The sequence below is a fragment of the Cricetulus griseus genome, chromosome 3, assembly GCF_003668045.3.
Source record: "Cricetulus griseus strain 17A/GY chromosome 3, alternate assembly CriGri-PICRH-1.0, whole genome shotgun sequence".
NCBI lineage: Eukaryota > Metazoa > Chordata > Mammalia > Rodentia > Cricetidae > Cricetulus > Cricetulus griseus.
The window spans coordinates 275814339-275835581 of NC_048596.1; the positions used below are offsets into that span (position 1 = coordinate 275814339).

At 48.2% G+C, this 21243-nt stretch overlaps 1 protein-coding gene across 1 annotated transcript in view; it reads right to left on the reverse strand.

Moving 5' to 3' along the window:
• Positions 1–21243, reverse strand: part of Trpc7 (transient receptor potential cation channel subfamily C member 7) — a 156662-nt gene that overhangs the window by 20954 nt on the left and 114465 nt on the right. The window contains exons 10-11 of the mRNA XM_027409603.2: positions 20470–20734; positions 4371–4566 (exon numbers count right to left, since the gene is read on the reverse strand). Coding sequence (XP_027265404.1) covers positions 4371–4566; positions 20470–20734 — 461 coding nt within the window. The remainder of the gene's footprint in view (positions 1–4370; positions 4567–20469; positions 20735–21243) is intronic.

A 21243-nucleotide genomic window follows, 5' to 3' on the forward strand; every position in this document is an offset into this window, starting at 1 on the left:
ATCTAGAGACCTCTGAATGAAAGATTCCATTCAGTTACAAGAGAAATGGGGGAATGAAAGACCCCTGTCCCTTAGCCCTTTCTTTCTCAAGTTTGTCTCCTCTTCCTCCTGTCGGCGGCTTCCCCGATCCCCACCCCCGGTGGCCTTTCCCCGCCCGGCCCGAGAACAAGCACCGGGTGGGGCCGGCCCGAGAACAAGCACCGGGTGGGGCCGGCCCGAGAATGAGCACCAGGTGGGCCAGCCCGAGAACGAGCACCGGGTGGGCTGGCACGAGGGCGAGCACCAGGTGGGTCAGCACGAGGACAAACACCGAGTGAGCCGGCCTGGAGCTCTGCCCCTGAGCCCCCGCCCCGCCCGAAGAGAAACACTCCGTCCCAAGGTCTCCGCCCCCAAGGTCAGCCATCAGGAAAAGGGGGGGAATTGAGTCTGCTGTACCAGACACCAGACCTTGAGAATATGCTGATCTGGAATGGCTCTGTGTCTCATTTGAACCATCCAATGGAAATGATTCTGTATTTCGCCTCATTTGAAAGACTCTGTGTTTCACCTCATTTGAATAACTCTGTACTTTGCCTCATTTGAATAACCCTGTATAGCGCCTCATATACATTGACCAATGGGAATAGCTCTGTATAATGCCTCATTAGAATTATCCAATAGAATCCTTGCTCCTAGCTTGCGCCTTTTTCCTATATAAGGACCCCTTTTCCCTTGGCTCGGGGCGCTTAGCCACACAGAAGCTAAGTCGCCCCAGGTACCTGCGTCTCCAATAAAGCCTCTTGTTTTTTGCATCCAGTTCGTGGCCTCGCTGATTCCTGGGTGTGTGGGTCTCCCTCTACGAAAGTATCCCTTCGGGGTCTTTCATAAGCACAGGGTTTACCAGAAAGTGTGAAAGGCCCTGCTTGAGCTTCTTCCAATGCCCTGCCTGTGGCACCATCCTTGGCAATCCTTTTCCACCATTTTCCCTGCACGCTCCCATTTGTATTGTCATATATGTATATAGGAGATTTGCCTGTTTCTATTTGGAGAAATGCAACTTGCATTTTTTTCATTTAATAATACCTGAGGAATTTCCTCATAACTGACAAAGCATAAGAAGAAGTTATAAATTGAAAAAAAAAAGGTATAAATTGGAAGGAACCCTGTCTGTCACCTTCTTCCCCTAAGTCTACCTGCTAACAGCAGGCATCCCAGGGGGGTCTTTACTTTTTTCCTCTTAAAAAACATGTATGTGTGGGGGTATGCATGTGTGAGCATGGGTACCAACAGATGCTGGAAGACAGCATCAGATCCCTGGGTGCTGGGAACAGAACAGAACTCTGGTCCTCTGCAAGAGTAGTACCCACTCTTAGTCTCCGAGCCATCTCTCTAGCCCATCTTCCCCACGGTCACCTTGAGAAGGTTTTTCTTTTCCAAACACATGTGCAATCACAAAGGGGGATGAACGTATATCCCTTCTACCCCTTCGTCTCCTCGTCCACAGGAGAACGCACTGTTCACATTGTGCTGCAACTTGCCTCTGCTTTTCTCTTAACACCAGGGCTTGGGGGGCTTCACAACCCTCGTTTAGCTAAACTCCCCATCTTTTCTGTTTGCTTGTTTTTGTGCTTTTTAAAAGATTTTATCTGTTTATTATGTATATAGTCTTTTGCCTGCATGCCAGCAGAGGGCATCAGATCCCATTTAAGGTGGTTCTGAGCCACTATGTGGTTGCCAGGAATTGAACTCAGGACCTCTGGAAGAATAGTCAGTGCTCTTAACCTCTGCGCCATCTCTCCAGCTCTGTTGCTTGTTTTTAAGACTTAGTCTTGCCATGTAGTGATGGGGGTGTCCTTCTGTAGGCTGTGAATATATGTTTCTCTTATTGGTAGATAAATAAAGCTGTTTCTGTCAATGGACAGGCAGGATTTAGCCAGGTGGGAAATCCAAACAGGGATAGAGAAAGGTAGTAGGAAGAGACAGGGAGATGCCATGTAGCTTCTGAGGAAGCAAGATGCCCCGGGCTTCACCGATAAGCCAACACCATGTGGAGATACACAGACTAATAGAAATGGGTTGATAATTAAGAGAGAGCTAGCCAGTAAGAAGCCTGGGTCATCGATAAAACAGTTTATAATTAATATAAGCCTCTGTGTGTTTATTTGGGACTGAACAGCTGCGGCAGGACAGGACAGGAAGTCCATCTACAAGGTAGCCTGTGCTGGGCTTGATCTCCCTGTCTAGCTTCCGAGTGCTGAGTGCCGGGATTACAGGCATGTGCGCTGATCTTTTAAGACACATATTGTACTTATTTATTCTTTTGTGTGCATACGTTCTTGGTGTGCCACATGCCACGCTGCATGTGTAAAAATCAGAGAAGAACTGGTAGAAGTCAGTTCTCTCTTCCCCGAGGCGGTGCTGGGACTGAACTCAGGTCATCAGGCTTGGCAACGCGCTCCTGTCCCCACTGAGCCATCTTGCTGCCCATCTCCACCGGGCTTTCTTTTTCTTTTTTCACTAAGTTACACAATCCCGTTGTTCAGATTCATCACAATCAACTTAATTTTTATTATTGCCCATTTGTGTTGTTTTTAATTTCTTGATGTTCTAAGGAAGGCTAAGCCAAGTGCTCACGGTTTGTGTAATTAGGATCCTAGTAAAGAATCTGTTGATACCTTTTGTTTTCTTGCAGTGCTGGGGATTGAACCATCGCTTTGCCAGGCAAACGCTGCCACCGAGCTGTATCCCCAACTTCTTTATTTAGTAGTATCTCCTTCCTTTCTCCCCTGTATCTCCCCCGCTTTCTACCATCACTGGGGACCCTATCCAGGGCCTTGTGCATGGTGGGGTAAGTGCTCTGCCACTGTCTCTTCCTCTGGCCAAAGGAGAATTCATCTTTAATGACCCCAGGCTTCCCAATCAGACTCTCTCCCTTTCCCTTTGAGTCTTCTGTGGCTGGCTGCACTGACCCCAGAGCATGGTGATCTGATGACTGTCTTAAGTGGACTTTTAACACTAAGAAATTATTGATTACTCTGTGTGTGCGTGTGTTTGTGTTTGTTTTTGTGTGCATGTGTGTGCACATGTGCGTGTGTGTGTGTGTGTGTGTGTGTGTGTGTGTGTGTGTGAAAGCATGTGCTATGGCACACATGTGGAGGTCGAGGGACAACTTTGTGTAGGTTTTCTTTTTTTTTTTCTTTCCACTTTCATGTCGGTTCTGTGCTTTGAACTTAGGTCGGCAGGACCATATAGCAAGTACCTTGACCTGCCGAGCCATCTCACCAGCAGTTACCTGTTTTGCTTGTTTGTCTTTGCCTGTGTGTATGTGTAGGGAGACATTGCATTGTGTGTCTGCATGTAGAGGCAATGATGTTATCTTGGGGATCTGTCTCCAGTCTGCACCATTCTCTACCTTATTTGGGGGAAGATCAGGTCCCTCGCTGAATCTGGAGCTCACTGACTAGCTGGCTGGCTGGTTTTGCTTCCCAGAGCTGGGATTACAGGCATACGCCACCGTGCCTACGTTTTTACATAGATTCTGGGTCCCGATTCAGGTCCTCATACTTGCTAAGCAAGCACCTTGCCCTTGGAGCCACCTCCCCAGCCCCCATTCTCTGTTTTTTCTTGTCAGCTTATGAGCTCCTTGGGGGCGGGGACTTATCTGCATCATCTCTGTAGTACCAGTGCTCCACCGCACAGGCTCTGCACACAGTAGGCTCTTAATAAGGAGCATGGGGCAGGCAGAAGTGATGGGGGGATGTCCTTCTGTACATATGTTTCTGTTATTGGTTGATGAATAAAACACAGATTGGCCAGTAGCCAGGCAGGGAGTATAGGCGGGGCTACCAGATGAGGAGAATTCTGGGGAGAGGACGAAGAGAGGTGCTGCCAGAGAGACACCATGTAGCTGCTGGGAAGATAGGATGCCCGGGCATTTCTCGGTAAGATAAGGCCATGTAGAAAAATATAGATTAGTAGTTATGGGTTAATAATTAAGAGAGAGCTAGCCAGTAAGAAGCCTAAGCCATTGGCCAAACAGTTTATAATTAATATAAGCCTCTGTGTTAAACGGCCGTGGGACCAGGCAGGACAGAAACTCCGTCAACACAGAAGGGAAATGGACACATAGCCACTCTTATGTGCCGTGGGCATGCCGTCTGAATGAGGCGCAATCCTGGGTCCTTCTGCTCTCACCAGGCCCTTCCATGTGGTGGTGGTGGCAGCAGGGCCTGGTGACAGACTGACAGGAAACTTCTTCCAGCATGGTCCAGGAAGCATGTCTGCTCCTGTTTCAGCTTCATATGTAAGACAACAGGCGTGTCTGCTGTCACCACCCTCTTTGCTGAAGTGCTGTGATTAGCCCAGGGAGGGAGAGCGCCAAGTTGGCTTACCTCGATTTCCTGATAGGAGTTGTTGATCATGGCTATCAGCATGTTGAGCAGCACAACCACCATGGTGACGTTGTAGACGCCATACAGCACGTAGCCAATGTTCTCAATGAATTTGTGGTCGTATTTCAGCACCACCGAGATCACCTCAGACAAGCCAAATATGGACCAAAACAAGGTTTTAAAGCTTTCTTCAACTCTACGAGGAAACAGATGGTCCTTTCATGAAGCCTAAACCAGTTTATATTTTTAAAATTAAAATGCCCCCCCCCCCCGCCCCGCCTCGCAGGGGTGGGGCTGTGGTGGCTGTCATGCCTACATTCCAAAATACTGGAATACTAAGATTTCTGAGAAGACTCAGCGAGACTCTTACATGGCAATTTCTTCCTTTTAAAATTCAGTTTTGCTGGGGCTCCTGGCTGAGACACTGTTTTTATCCTGCTGTAATTAATCAGACGTCTAAAATTAAACGTGGGGCAAATGTTTGCCCTTGAGTCTCATGAAAGCATGCTGTCCCTTCAGTGGGCTCTCATACGGCTCTTCTCAGGCTACACGGCCTGGTCATGACGTGTGTAGACAGACTGAGCTGGCATTGCCACTTGACACTTTGGGCCTCATTATACTTGGTGGCAGCTGGTGGCAGACTCATGTTTACGTCCATCTATGTGGCCTTGTTGGAGGAAGTGCGTCACTGTGGGGGCGGACTTTGAGGTTTCCTATGCTCAGGATACTGCCCAGTGTCTCAGTCAACTTCCTGCTGTCTGTAAGATGCAGGACCCTCAGCTACCTCTCCAGCACCATGTCTGCCTGCACGCCACCAGGTTCCCACATGCGGATGATGGACTGAACCTCTGAAACTGTGGGTGGCCCACCTCAAGGAAATGTTTTCTTTATAAGAGTTGCTGTGGTCATGGTGTCCCCTCACTGCAATGAAGACCCTAACTAGGGGAGTCAGTTAGAAAACAGGCCAAGGGCAATGTCCACATTGCTCTAATTCTACAGTTGCCACATCTGGTAGGTGCCATACATGCTCCAAAGGCGGGCCAGGGAAGACCTGGCCTTTAGCAGGTTGCTCTTTGACCCTTTGAAGTTACTGAATACGGTGGTTTCAATCCCTGTTCACAGGCCTAACCTTCTGGCTATGGTTCTGTATATTATTACATAGAATCCAATAAAAGAGCAAGATTGTGGATGGGTGCCTTAGCATATGCTTGTGTATTAGGGTTATAAAGTTCAACTCCTTAGTCTGCACCCAAGTTTTCACCAACATTATAAGACAGGACTTTTCTTTTTTTCCTCTTTAACATTCAGATTTTTGACACCCACCCACAAATGACCAGGATTAACTTGAGTTTACCCCACCCCACCAGAGTTTCTTAAGCACTGAAATTTATTTGAGAAACTGTAAAAAAAAAAATGCTAGTTTCCCAACTTGGACTAAAAATCCAGTCTTATCTTGCATGAATTTACAGCTCCCCTGCATGTGAGAATGTGGGGGTGTCTAGGTGTGGGGCGGGGTTAGTGTGTACAGGGGTGTCCGTGTGTGTGTGTGTGTGGTGGGGGTTAGTGTGTACAGGGGTATCTGTGTGTGTGTGTGGTGGGGGTTAGTGTGTACAGGGGTGTCCATGTGTGTGGGGTGGGGGTTAGTGTGCACAGGGGTATTTATATGTGTGTGTGGGGGGATTAGTGTGCACAGCCAGCTGTGTGGCTCATTCCCTGTGCATCCCAGAGTCTGAGAAGCTGGTATTCCACGTGAGTTTGCATTGCTATTGCTTGACTTTTATTTAATCAGGAATTCAGTAGCAGTTCTCACTATGTAGCCTTGGCTGCCTGGAACTCACTATGTAGATTAGGCTGACCTTGAACTCAAACAGACCTGCTTGCCTGTGCTTCTGCCTTCAGAGGGCTGGGGTTAAAGGCATGAACCACTATGCCTGGCTCGGTAGCAGGGTTTGAAGTGAAGACTGGATACAGAGCCATTTCTGCAGAGCTCTGGGTCCCAGTGCTCTTCTAGATAGGGACAAAGGTTTTTTATACAAGTTGTACAATCCATTTTGTGTGAAGACATGGTGTTACTGTGCATGAAGTTTCCCTGAGGTACCATTTCCCACCATGAAGGGATTACTGCTGTCTCCTACTGGAAAGAAACCATGGCACAGAGAATCCCAAATGATGGGATGAGCCCCAGATCCTAAACTGGAAAGAGCCAACAGTTCTCTATCTCTTGCCCAGTTGTCCCTTCTCATAGGATCCAATGAAAAGTGCCAAGCATGCTGTGTGAGGGAGAGCTGGGCAAGGGCTGTGCACTTGTCTGGAACAATAGAAATGGTGGTTAATACTTATGACAATGAGATGTTTCACCCAAACTCATTTTCCATTCTTTACCCTGGATCACCCCGCAGGTCCCCAGTGAGACACTAATGAGGTCACATGGAACATATTCAGGACCAAGCATTTACATTTCAGTTAGGGAAGATGGCTCAGATCCATCATGTGTGGTTGCATCCCCATGATGCTTGCCTCTGAGCCCTCATCTAGTCCCAGCTCATTCATCTGGGCATTCTGTCTGTAACCAGAGTTGTCCACCTAGCAGACTATGTTCTGGTAGTATGTTCACAGTGTGGTCTCTTGGTAAGTGTGTTCACAGTGTGGTCTCTTGCTGTGTTCACAGTGTGGTCTCTTGGTAAGTATGTTCACAGTGTTGTTTCTTGGTAAGTATGTTCACAGTGTGGTCTCTTGGTAAGTATGTTCACAGTATGGTCTCTTGGTAAGTACGTTCACAGTGTTGTTTCTTGGTAAGTATGTTCACAGTGTGGTCTCTTGTAAATGTGTTCACAGTGTGGTCTCTTGGTAAGTATGTTCACAGTATGGTCTCTTGTAAATGTGTTCACAGTGTGGTCTCTTGGTAAGTGTGTTCACAGTGTGGTCTCTTGGTAAGTATGTTCACAATGTTTCTTGGTAAGTATGTTCACAGTGTGGTTTCTTGCTAAGTATGTTCACAGTGTGGTCTCTTGGTAAGTACGTTCACAGTGTTGTTTCTTGGTAAGTATGTTCACAGTGTGGTTTCTTGGTAAGTTTGTTCACAGTGTGGTTTCTTGGTAAGTTTGTTCACAGTGTGGTTTCTTGGTAAGTATGTTCACAGTGTGGTCTCTTGGTAAGTATGTTCACAGTGTGGTCTCTTGGTAAGTATGTTCACAGTGTAGTCTCTCAGTAAGTGTGTTCATAGTGTGGTCTCTTGTGTGTTCACAGTATGTTCTCTTGGTAAGAGTACTCACAGTGTGGTCTCTTGTGTTCACAGTGTGGTCTAAGTGTGCTCATAGTGTAGTCTCCTGGTTAATGTGTTAAGTGTGTTCTCCTGGTAAGTATGTTCACAGTGTGGTCTCCTGGTAAGTGTGTTGACAGTGTGGTCTCCTGGTAAGTGTGTTGACAGTGTGATCTCCTGGTAAGTGTGTTGACAGTGTGATATCTAAAGTAACAGCTCAGTTCTCATCCTGACCTCAATCCAGGGTGTTTGACATCCTCTGTACAGCGGAAGGATTGACCTCTGAACTTCCACTTAGCCTTATCTCTAGGGATTAATTACAAGAGTCCCAGACTCTTAGGGATTGCCAGAGTGGAAGCCTCCTCTCCAGAGGGGTAATCCCCCACCCCTGACTGGCTGGGAAGGGGCTTAGCTAGATTGTAACAATTTCTTCCTGGCTCTTGAGGAAAAAGTTTGCGGCTCTGTCTCCTCTTTGCATGAGGCAAGATGAGCTGAAGTAACAAACAGATTGTCTTTCAAAGAGAAGGTGGGCTCACTGATCAAGTCAGGACATTAGAACCCATGTAGGCTGGGCTTTGTATCTGGACCCAGCCAGCTGCATAGGGAGGGGCTCCATAGTGTACGCACTGGGAACAGACTAGTGTTTGCTATTATTATTGGAAGGCGAACCTTACTGGCTGATTTATGGCAGATTATCTAGGCTTAGTTGTGAGTGGTATCATATTTTATCTAGATTGACATAATCTGAATAGATGGAATTGAAAAGTTAAAATTGGAAAAAATTCCTACGGCCAACACTAGCATATGATGTTGTTGAGAATTTGCTAGATGATCTTGGCTTGGGGAGAGTTTCAGAAACTATGAATACAAACATCGAGAGATCCAGTTACAAAAGAAATTAGCTCCCGAATGTCAAAAGCACAGTGAATCAGAAACGAGTGGGAAAAGGACAGACACACTTGAGTCTGCAACGTCAGCCAATGGACACACTCTAGTTTGCAACGTCAGCCAATGGACACACTCGAGTCTGCAACGTCAGCCAATGGACGCACTCGAGTCTGCAACGTCAGCCAATGGACACACTCTAGTTTGCAACGTCAGCCAATGGACACACTCGAGTCTGCAACGTCAGCCAATGGACACACTCGAGTCTGCAACGTCAGCCAATGGACACACTCGAGTCTGCAACGTCAGCCAATGGACGCACTCGAGTCTGCAACGTCAGCCAATGGACACACTCTAGTTTGCAACGTCAGCCAATGGACACACTCGAGTCTGCAACGTCAGCCAATGGACACACTCGAGTCTGCAACGTCAGCCAATGGACACACTCGAGTCTGCAACGTCAGCCAATGGACGCACTTGTATCTGCAACCTCAGCTGATGGCTCAGAACCTTCCCTGTCCGTTTGACCAGATGCCCACCTAGAAGCCCCTTAAGGTAGGAAGGTTGTATCTGGACTCATGGCTTGGGAAGATATCATGGTGGCAGGAGAATGAGGCTGTTTGCTCCAGTCTCAGTGGTCAGGAAGCTGGTAGGGACACAGATGAAGCCCGGGTCATTTCTCCAGCCAGCCCCATCTCCTAAAGGTTCCATAACCACCTACACAAACACATGAGCCTGCGGGTCGGGATATCTAAATTCAAACCATACAGCCAACAAGACAGTCTCACATAGCCCAGGCTGGCTTTGAACTCAATATGTCGCCAAAGCTGGTGGCCTTGAACCTGAACCCACTGCTTCCACCTTCCCAGTGCGGGGACCACAGGTTTGTGCCAACATACTTGGCTTCATAACACTTCTATGAAGCAGTATGAGACCAACAGACATTCTAAGAAAGAAAAGGGTGTGTTTGTTGGGGAAGTGCCAACGAAAAATGTATGCTTTTTAAAGTGCGAGAGCTTTACAATCGACATGAGATGCCATCTTCAGTCTAAGGTGTGGCAGGAATAAAAGAAAGAGAAGAAACTCAGTCTCACTGCCCTCAGTGGGGAACAATTTGTGTTACTCACATCTTGGAAGCCTACATAACATATCCTTAGAGAAAGAGTGGTCTTTGAATCAAGCCAGGAAAACATCACTGATCCCAAGGGCTTGGGCCCTTCAACTAGCCCCAGTGCCCCGTGAAAGGATGGAGTCTTCATCACCACCCACCATTTATCATCTAATTACTAGAGACAAGGTCTCACAATGTATCCTCGCCTGGCCTTAAACTTGTGGGTTTCCTTTTCCCTCAGCCTCCTGAGCATGGCCATCATAGGTTTGAGCCCTTCTGTCTGGACCATGCCTAGAATTTTCAGGATCCACAAGACTCAGGACAGGAGTCGAAAGGTCTATCCTCATCACCATCACCTGTGGTGATGTGTTATTTATGATTTATTAAAGCTTGCCCGAGGATTCAGAAAGCAGTCATAGAAGCTAGGCACACACCTTTAATCCCAGCAGCCAGAAGCTAGGAGGTGGTGGTGCACACCTTTAATCCTTGGACTCAGGATTAAGAGGTAGATGGATCTCCCTGAGTTCAAGGCCACTCAGGGATACAGGAGATTGAATCAGTCTAAGAGGGTAACAGATCACACGCCTTTAATCCCAGCACTAGAGAGAAATAAAAGATAGGAGCAGGGTTTTCAGTATTGAGCAGGAGGCATTCATTCTCCAGTCATATTGAAGATAGGAGCCATCATTCTCCAGCCACTCCTAGGAGAGGCAACAGGGCCAGCCCATTCAGCCTGAGGTAGTGGTAAGAGCTAGTGGCTATCTTGCTTTTCTGTTCTTCAGCTTCAAATTTGAACCCCAATATCAGTCTCTGGGGTCTTTTATTTTTTCATGTTACAGTCACCATCTGGAGCTGCCCTTCAGGAAGAAACCCCTGGGGCTGATGTAATTGATGCTTACTACAAAGCCTCTCATAAGAGCTCCCATTGGCAGCTGGCTACTCCAAGGCCACATCTGGGGTTCCTCATTGTCAAAGGTGGCAGCTGCTGGCTCTCTAGCCCCCCCCCACCCCAGTGGCTTTGGGGATGGAGTTCTGGGGTTCCTCAACTGTGCCAGTCACAGACATCTCCACAGAGATAGGTGGTAAAAAAGCAGGGATTCGTATACATTCTAGATGTGTGCGTGTTTAAACACATCAGAAAGCCTGTTAGGGTCAACTGTCAAATGGACAGAATGATGTTTCATTGCTCACTTGCTAGGGAAGATTAAATGAGCAACTTGGTAACATGTATAGTGAGCACACGCTAGTCTTTTGATTCATTTTCTGGTTTGTTGAGCTCTGAAAGAAAGAAACCTAGAAGGTGCTAGAGAGAATGCTGTCAAGCTGTAAGCCAGATGCTGCTGAGGCATGCCTCTATCTTGGCTGGGAGCACTCACAGCCCAGTCAGCTCAAAAGGCCTCTGCCCACTGAATGAAGTTAATCATTTAGGTATTATTGATTTTCCTGCACAAGCCTTGTTTCCCTTCCTATCTGCCAGATCACTACAGATGCTTTACTTGGTGCAAATTATCCCTCTGGTTCCTCCATGCCCAAGCTGCCTTTTTTTCTGACTTCCCTTTTGGTCCTTGACTTGCGGTGGAAGAGACTGAATTGAGTCAATAGGCCACCGTAGCATGAGAAGTCCTCTTAGCAAAGTGGAGGCGGTGAGAGCCTGTGAGTGGTACTGAATAGACCATGATTCACCCTTGTCTCCCAGGGCGGGAGTGCGTGTGGGAAGGTTGGGGCTGATCTGTCAGGCAGAACGAGGTAATCAGTTCTCTACCAGGTCTGTCTCGCCTGGATAATGAGGCTCTAATCACAGGTTTTCTGAAGAGGCAGCGTGCGTGCGACTCACAGAACAAACTGATCAACAAAGGCTGCAGTTTAGGGTGATTGTCAGGAAAATTGCTGCTTCTTCAGAACGCCACAAACCCTCCCCACAACTGTTCAGTGCGGTTTAGTTACCTACCCAAATGTGCAGCTAGCAGGCTAAAATTAAGTCAGAGGATCAGAGCTTGGAGGGCTGTTCTTCAAGTGAAGATGGCAATAGCTGTGCCCTGTTAAGAGTTCTGCCAGAGAGCAACACCCGCTTCCATCCAAGCAGGCGGTGGAGGAGGCTGCTCAGAGTGGAGAAGGCTGTTTCTCTCAACACCCTGCTGTTGGGGACCCAAAGCAATCACCAGGCTTGAGGAGGGTGAGGGATGATAGTCAGATGTCCAAGGAAGTCTGTATTCCTGCCAAGCTCCTCTACCCCGAGTTCCTGCCTCTGCCTCTGAATCACCCACCGTGTGATTCTATCTTGGTTCCCAAATGAGGAGTTGGGAATAGAGACTTCAGAAGACAGGACTGAGCTTGGGGAGGAAGAAATTGTCCAGCTCAGCAGACGGAAGCAGCTCAACAAACTGACCGTGGTGTGTGTGTGCACGAGCGAATGGATGAGTCTGTGCTATGGGCTTTCCTTTCCTGCTCACTGGCCTTGCTGCTGACAGCCATCAGAGTGCAGGTTCTTAAGCCAGTCAAGCTGGGGTTTGACTGTTTCGTTTTTGGCCAAATAACTTAGGCCCTCTTTCTTCCTAGCCATAGCATGGGAAAACAGCAGCCTATATTTTGTAAGGTTGTTGTGAAGTCCACGTGAATTAACATGAAGCTGTGAGGTGTACAACACGGTTAGGTATGTACCAACTGGGTCCCTCAGTGTTACTCACTTTAGGACTAGCAGTTTTCTTTCATTTTTCTTTTTCCTTAATACCAATAAGCAGTAACATCTGGGTAGAAGTCTCTGGAACCTAACAATGAGTTTGCAATAAAAAAAAAGGATGCAGTCCATCTCCTTTAGTGGCTTTACGGGTGTCAAGGCCTATCATTTGGTCAAGTCACGGGGCAGTTGAGCTCCTCACACTTGGAAAGCTACCCTGCTGTGGTCCGGTTACTTCTTACACTGCCACCTTGAAAACAAGAGTTTAAACGATGACAACAACAACATCCCCCCAAACCCTTGTCATCTTTTAGTCTGCGGTGGAGGCTTTAACATTTCATGTCATGAATGGACAGAGGAGCATTCCAAACCAATGCTATACAATAACAGAATGTTTACTCTAAAAAGCTTTGTTAGCCTTCTAAAATAGTCCAGGAGGAAGACTCTCTTAGGTAGTAGTGAGCCATGCAAAGGGAAGACTTTTTTTTTTCCCCAACTTAATGTTAACTGTAGTTGCCCACACTCTCTGAGTCTGAGCAGGGCCCCATGGTTGACTGTGTGACACCCCCATTGGTCCCAGAACTTATCTAATAAAGTCTTTTGTGCATCAAACATCTTACACCTGCTGTGAATGTGTGAAGTTAAGGGAGATGGTGGTAACCTTGGAAATATTATAAGGTTTGATTTTAAAACTCATCCCTCAGAACTGCTGATCAGACACACCATGTTCCACCCCTGGCTGGCGTCCTGGAAAACACCTGCCCTCCCCCCCCCTTGAGGCCAGGCAAGTTGATTCCCTCCCATGTTGCCCGTTTACAAGTACACTCACCAAGCACTGTACAGATACAATGGTAGCAGCCAAGGACCTGCATGCCATAGGGGGCCCTTGCCCTTTCCCTGGCTTCTTGTAACAGGCCACTCTCTGATATAATCCAGTCTTGGCTGCCCCGCAGGACCTACACACGGCCAGATCCTTGCATCTCCCCCCCCCCACTGCAGCCTCTGTCTGTCTGTCTGTCTGTCTGTCTGTCTGTCTGTCTGTCTGTCTGTCTCTTCCCTCTCTCGGCCTCTCTCTGGAGCTGCTTCTGTCACAGTCCTCCTTGAAGCATGTTTCTTCACTCTCATCTTTCTCACTTCCTGTCCAATCTCCAGCAGCCGGCTCAGGCCGAGTCCAAGTCTCCATCCTTGCCCCTCTAGCCCACCTGTCACACAGCTGTCACAGCATCCTTTCTGAAGCCATCGCCGAGCACGTCTTCATCTTTATAGAGGCCTCATTGGAGATTCTCAACCTCCATCAGGACACACGAGACCTTCCATGACTTAGTTTCTTCCTGACTACCTTGTGTAATCTTTCCCATCTCGCACAGGCGCTTGGCTGTTTGTAGTTCTTTGGGGATGTCCTGCATAGGCTGGGCCCCTTTCTGGCTTTCTCCCAGAACTCTCCACAGAGCCATCCCTTCTAGGAAGCATTTCCCTAGCCGGCCAGACAGCATCCAACACTTCATCCCAGCTGCTGCCCAAACATCGTTTGCTGTGATCATACGGTGTCACAGCTTCTGCTCACCCACTCCTCCCAACCCCACTGGCTTATGAGTCCTTGGGTGGAAGGGAGTCTTGTATTAACCTCCAGGGCTGCAGGGCTAACGGAGAACTTGACAAGCAGTGGTTGTCCCATGACCGTCTGTTTAATGGTGGAGATGCCTGTGTTATACACTGAGAGCTGAGATGTGCCAAACTGTTTGGTTTTCACTGATGAAGTCCTGCACAGTATGCTAGTCTTAAGAATTTAGTGCCACAGTAGAGCAAAGGGACAGGCTTCACACTGAAGCATACCGTGTAGGGTCTCTACTTGTATTTATTTCTGCTCAGAAGGTGGACTGGAAGTCAGGAAGAACAAGGTTCATGTCCACTTCCTGGCTCTATGATTTTGGGTGAGTCCAGTGCCAGCTTCTTCTTCTTCTTCTTTTTTTTTGGAAATTGTTATCTTTCTGTCTATGATATAGGTTAAATGAAAGGGCTGTGATTAATTGCTTAAGGCCTGGCATTCCTATCTCTTATTGTCTCCCAAAGGAGCCAGAGTACATGAGGCTCAGGCTCAGGCAGGGTGGGCCGTGTCTCCAGGTGTGGTGGGCATATGTGGCAGTCTGCAGGGTTCTCTCCATCTGCCCAGTGCCCCTCAGGACTGCAGGATGGACCTGTGGGAGGCAGAGTGTCAGTACCATCTGCTCCTGGGCTGAGGTGGGGCATAGGAATTCTCTGTTAAGGACTATGGAAGTTTCCCACAGCTCTCCTGGAAAACAAGAGCTTCTAAATTTGCCCAGCACTTCTAAAGTTCCTTCCATTAAAGGAATTCCTGGGGAGACAGAACAATTTTAACAAAGGCACTGGTTTTGATTAGATGCTTGCTATGATGTTCCTTCCACAGCAGCCTATGGAAAAGGTTGGCTAGGGTCATTCCATTTTTTTTTAATTTAATTTAAATTGTTTTTGAGGACAGAGCCCACCCTTAGTCTTCTAGCAGGGTTAAGTGGAGGGAGCCAAGCTCACCTATGGGGAGACAGTGAGCCATTATGTATTCTGTGAGAGAGCCCTCTGCTTCTGCTGAGTTGCCCACAGCTCTGGCCCCTATCTGAGCGTTTGTCTGGTCACATGATGCATCTATTGGTGGTGACATGCAGCCTAGGCAAGTAGGAAGTTATGCCGAGTGTCTGTGTCGGTGCAGTCTGTGATGCTCCTACCCTGGCTGAGTAGCCCAGGATACATTTTCCTTCATCCACGTGCCATTACGTAAGGAGGGCACACATCCGCTCAGAAGCCTCTCCCAGTATTATTGCATGTGTGAGCCAAGACCTTTTGTCTCTATTTTTCTAACTCTGTAACAAGAGTGCTAGGATGCTGGCATTTCCATATCATTCTTAAGCAGAATGTCTTTGCTTTATGTAGTTCATGCATTTCGATAAAGCTGACTCTAAAACAAATCTCCAAAAAGCAAGCCTAACTTTGTTGACTTCCATGATATAACAAAAATAAATATCCCTAAGAGAACAAATTCCTACTATTCTAAACTGAGTTTTCTTAAAGGAGGGGTGTTCTCAGCTATGTTCCTCTTGCCTTCCTCATTCATGCCTTGGATACTCCGAGATCCAAAGAGCACATGACAGGTCTAAGAGTCCCCATTCCTCTTTTTTGGCCATTCCAAGTTTTTTTTTTTTTTAAACAGGGGTGGTTTACAGGTTACCAGTTGCCAGCAGGCACGGCATCTGTCGTGTCTAACAGGTTCCTGTTGTGGACACACAGGTCTGCTCCTCCCTCTTAGGAATCCCCTGCCCCAGAAGCACTTCTGTAAACCACTGAGACCTTCCAGAGGACCGCTGGTTCTGGAGTGGACATCTGAGAGATTATGCACATAGGATCTGACTTCAGGCCTCACTCCTGCTGGACCTGCACCATCTGACGCCTGTGTTGAGAAGAGCATGCCCTGCCAAACAGATACGCAGTCCACCAGACTCCTCCATTTGGAAATGAAGCTCACAGAGGGCATCTGTTGCATCAGTGCGGTGATAAAGCTGGATGAGGTCCACACTGTGAGTGTGTCTGTATGCGCACATGTCCCTGTGCACGCAGATACGTGTGCGCTTGCACACGTGCATAGGGGTGGGGGCCGAGGATGACCTGGGTGCTATTTCTTGGGAGCTGTTGACCTTGGTTTTGGAGGCCGGATCTCTCACCGACCTGGGCTCATGGCTTGGGCCGTTGGGGAGCCCCGGGGACCCTCCTGTCTGTGCCTCCTTACCTCTATAAGTTCATTGTCTACTCAGCTCTTTTATGTGGGTCCTGGGAACTGAATACACGTCCTCACAAATCATCCTCCAGCTCTAGATTTACATGGAAACAAAACAAAATCCTTGTGGCTTAATCCTGTATCAAAATCTTAGTGGATCCTTCAAAAAAAAAAAAAAAACTTTTCTCTTTGATACTTCATACACTGCGTATGGCACATTCGGATCTCATTTGCACCCCAACTCCGTCTTTTCTCCCTCACCCCAGTTGACGCCTCTTCCTCTCTACAGAAAGACTCTTACACATCGTTTCATTTGTTTTTGTCTTGTGGCCCACCAAGTTTAACCGGGGCTGGCCGCATAAGCATGGGTGTAGAGCTGCCCATTGAAGGCTGGCAGACTCACCACTGACCACTCCTGACGACAGTGACTGCCCCCAACCCCGGTGTCCATTAATGGTCTCCTCTCTGGGGAGGAGCAGGCTTTGTTCATGCAGTGTTCTGGGCCCTGCTCTTCAATTCCTATAATTAAATGACAAGAGGTGGGGTCTAGGAAACCTTAAATTTAGCCACTGGCCCTGGTGATCCTGATGTGGTTTGGGGACTGCTCGTATCAGCTAAGGTGTTGGGTCCTTGCTCATACCTGGAGACGGACTCATTCGGCCTCTGACATTTTTCTAGACCTCACTGTGGTCTGCTGGATGGAGCAAATGGGAATCAGGGGGAAGGGTGAGAGGTCCTTGATTCAAGAACTGAAGTACCCTGGGGATTTAGTGAGGGCTGGGGCTGCAGTCCACAGGGAACCTCACTTTCCCTTTTCTTCCCAGGACTCTCAAAATGGATGTCACACCATTAGGACAGCACAGGACTTAGTGAGATTCAGTTAGGACTGGTTCTGTGAGCTGGACTTGAACCTCACCCCAGCGTGAGCAGGGTTCCTATGAGAAGGCTCCCTGTAGGATTTTACCAGCTGCCTTCTGAAGCCAACCCCTGTGCAGCTGTTGGGAGCCCCACTTTCCCTAGGGTGAGATGGCTCTTACCATGTGTTTGGACCCAAATACCCTTCTGTAGGATTGCGGCTTTTGAAGACCATGGATGCAGAGGAGAGGAGCCCCATCTTAGCCTGAAACTTTAGAATCTACAAAAAGAACTACTTCTGTGTGTGTGTGTGTGTGTGTGTGTGTGTGTGTAAGAGAGAGAGAGAGAGAGAGAGAGAGAGAGAGAGAGAGAGAGAGAGGGAGGGAGAGAGGGAGGGAGAGAGGGAGGGAGAGAGAGATTTGTGTGTGTGGAGGGAAGGTAGAGGGAAGACCCAGCTGGGCGGGCGGCCTGGGGATGCCTGCTTTGGAGCAGTGTGCGCTCCAGTGAGGTTTGTAACTTCAACACCAGCAACACTAATGCCACCTGACTCCCCCAACACACACACCTCCTTGATTCCCTCGTGGCATTCTTAATGCCAAGGCTGGTCTCTTGGGTGCAACATGCTTCATCAAGCAGTCAAAAGGTAAGAGATGACATTTGCAAAAAATCCATTCTTTCTTCTTTCTGCTTCACCGCTCTATTGACTTTTCCCATTCAATCAAATTCCACTCACAGCTACACACCCCATTCCAGGAACTGCCACGGTGAGGGGGTTTCCTGTCCTTTCTTCACCGTGTTTGCTGAGCCACTTGCTTCCTCATCCCCAACTGGGAAGGCCTGGGGGCGTTGCTGGTTTGGTCTCTGGTGTCTCTGGTGCCTAGCACATATGAGTGGGTTGATTATCTTTTCCCTGATTCTATCTGTCACCGTGATTCCTTGGCCCATGAACTCCAGCTCAGGCAATCTGCCAGAGCGTCCTCTATTGACTGGCTGTGCTGCACTTAGCTGAGAATGGTGGCTGGACTGGCCCCACCCTGAGCCTGGCCTTTTTCATGTTCCTGTGGACTTTGTCAGGGGAGGGAGTGGGGCTGCCAGATAGCCAATGTAAGAAAGACAGATGCCCAAACTGTAGATAACCTGGCCAGTGGCTTTCTGGGCTGCCTTGAATCTAGCTTTATTTCTCCTGGTCATTCCCCATTCTTGCTTATGAAGCCTGTGATGTGTAAATATTCTGAGTATGGCCCTGTGTGAGGCTGGAAACAGAGCCCTTGATCCTGGCTGACATCTTCCCCACATCTGTTGACAATGTGGCTCCTGCTGATTGGATGCCTTTATGTCCTGTCCTGCCGCCAACCCTCTACGCGCACTCCCAGCACATTTAGAGCAAATTTGTTTGTGGGTGGTTCAGGCTTATTCCATTCCTTCAACGGGTGATGGAGAAATACAAACTAGTTTGATTGACTACATCATGTGCTGGAGGCCAGTCTGTCAGCTAGGCCACTGCCCAAAGAGGGCCCTACAGTGCCAGCTCTGTCCCCACATCAATCACGGTCACGGCCAATCCCTGGAGGCTTTGTGCACTGCATCTCTTGCTTCCATCTGATCCTAACAACAGTCCCAAGAGGCTGATCTTTGTTCCTCTTCTGTCAGAGCTGCAGCAGTCCAGGGCCCGGGATTTAAGAACCCGCCCAGGGCTGCACAGCAAGTCCCAGCGAAGAGCAGAAGGAAATGTTGTCTTTCTGACCCTTGGATGATGTGTTCTACCTGGCCTGCAGCACTCAGGCTTCTGTAGTTCCTCAGCTCTGGGCTTGGCATGGACTCTCCGTGGGCACCTCACCCCTGTAAGTCAGCAGCATGCCTGGCTGCCCAGCTGAGCAGGCAGTGCCACCCATAGTTCTGAGGTAAGCAGCATGGAGGCCAAACCATCTTTTCTTAGATATATGTATCTCCCCTTAAGCCAGGTGTCAGTGGCGCACGCCTTTAATCCCAGCACTCGGGAGGCAAAGGCAGGTGGATCTCTGTGAGGTCGAGGTCAGCCTGGGCTGCAGAGGAGTGCCAGGATAGGCTCCAAAGCTACACAAAAAAACCTGTCTTGAAAAACAAAACAACAAAAAACCAAGTATCTCCCCTTGATGAATGATTTCTCTGTCAGCAGGGCAGCTGAGCCCTTGTTACAAGGTGGGGATTGCTAGAAGACCAGTCATTTCCAGTGACTGGAACACTGAAATGTCAGGCTACTCAGACTTTCCTGGGGACATGGGCAAGGAGGTTCTTAGCCCTCTTGATCCCAGCTGCAACAAGATTCTGGCCAGAGTTTAATGACAGCAAGTTCTAGAACTGATGGGTCTAGAGAAAGACTGTGACTAGAGACACTGTGCCCAGACACTGCATGGAGTACTTCAGCTGTCTGTGGAGGGTAAAGGGACTTCTGAGCAAGGTGGGCAAGTCTCATTTCCCTCTTTACAGATGTGAACGAGAATTCCCGGAGAGAAGCTCTGTCTGCGGGGATTTCTTGGCTGATTAGAGTTTCAGTTCACTGGCAAGACTGGAATGCTACAGATCCAGATGCTGGTTACCTTATCTTGGGCTAGTTCTATCACCCCAGAACAGCCATTCTTTGTTCACACAAAAGTGTCAGGACAAATATCTTATGACAATAGAAAACCCCCTTTTAATATCTATTATCTTAGCAGCCTACCAGCCTCTGCCAACCAGGAAGCTTTAGTGCCCTGAGCCTGTAGAAAACCTTCCCCCATCTCACTGTACCTGTCTTTCTTTCTTTCTTTCTTTCTTTCTTTCTTTCTTTCTTTCTTTCTTTTTTTCCTTCCTTCTTTCTCTCTCTCTCTCTCTCTCTCTCTCTCTCTCTCTCTGGATTTTATTTATTTATTATATATACAGTGTCTGTCTGCACACCAGAAGAGGGCACCAGATCTCATCACAGATGGCCATGACCCACCATGTGGTTGCTGGGAATTGAACTCAGGACCTCTGGAAGAGCAGCCCATGCTCTTAACCTCTGAGCTATCTCTCCAGCCCCTGTACCTAATGTACTCACCAATGTACTTTGAACTTGTTTTGGTCGTTCTGTAAAACTTATACAACTTCATGAAGCTGCTTCCACATAGAAACAGGGGATTTGGGGTAACCTAAATCTGTGTTCCTGGGCCATGGTCACTCAAGTGTCTCTGGAATAAAGTGTCTCTTAGTCCCTTAACACTAGAGCTGGGGTTTTTGTGTCAACACAGATGTGGACACAAAAGCTCACATACATCCAATGACTTGGCTAATGATCATTAGCCAGTAATGTCTGTCAGGGTGTGAATTTGGCTCCGTGGCTCTTACTAGACTGAGCTCAGTGTTACTGGTGGCCTCCAGGGGTCACCGCTGTTCGTCACAGAGAGGAGGAGTTTTGGATCTTTTGCACACAGGCTGCAAGAGATCTGTCTCTATCTTCAAGAAACTGCTTGCAAGAGGTTCCCAAGGATTCCCAGAGGCCTGGGAGGCTGATAAGGAGGGAGAGGGCTGGGCACTCACGTGGTAAATGCTGGGTTGAACTTCGCACCTCGGTAGTAGGAGTACAGGTTGAACATGCCAATCATGAAGGCCACAAATACCATGATAAAAATGACCATGAACTTGAAGATGTCTTTCACAGTCCTTCCCAGGGAGATCTGCAAGGGCCCGAAGCTCTCGTTGGCTGGCAGGATGTAGGCAATTCGAGAGAAGCTGAGCACCACCGCTATGGCGTACAGCCCTTCTGAAATGATCTGGGGGTCTGAAGGCCACCATTTGTCCCTGGCTGGAAGAAAACACTGCATTACTCATTGGGTAACCAGTCATGCATCTCAAAAAATTTGCTTTTATTATTTTATGTCTCTGTGTGCAGGTACCCAAGAACAGTAGAGGGCTTTGGAACCCTCCTCCACACACACACACACACACACACACACACACACACACACACACACACACACACGAGCTGAGCCACTCACTGGGGAAGCAGGACGAGGCAGTGGAGACAAGCATGGGCCTTGAATCAGTCAACTGGATTCCTTGAGACACAGTTCCCATGTGGCCGTGACAGACAATCTCATGAACTTTAAAGGACTGTGGCCTTGAAGCCATCCATGCAAAGAGCTCAGTACAGGGTTTGTGGTACAGGGCAGGCACTGATAAATGCCTGTGAGGTGACTGAACAAATTCTAACACAAATTCAGACAGCCACAAGTTGGAACAAATAAGCCCCTCTGGGGACTGAGAATTGGAAGGGTTTGCCTGAGAACACAATCTTGTTCTCCACCCCTCCCC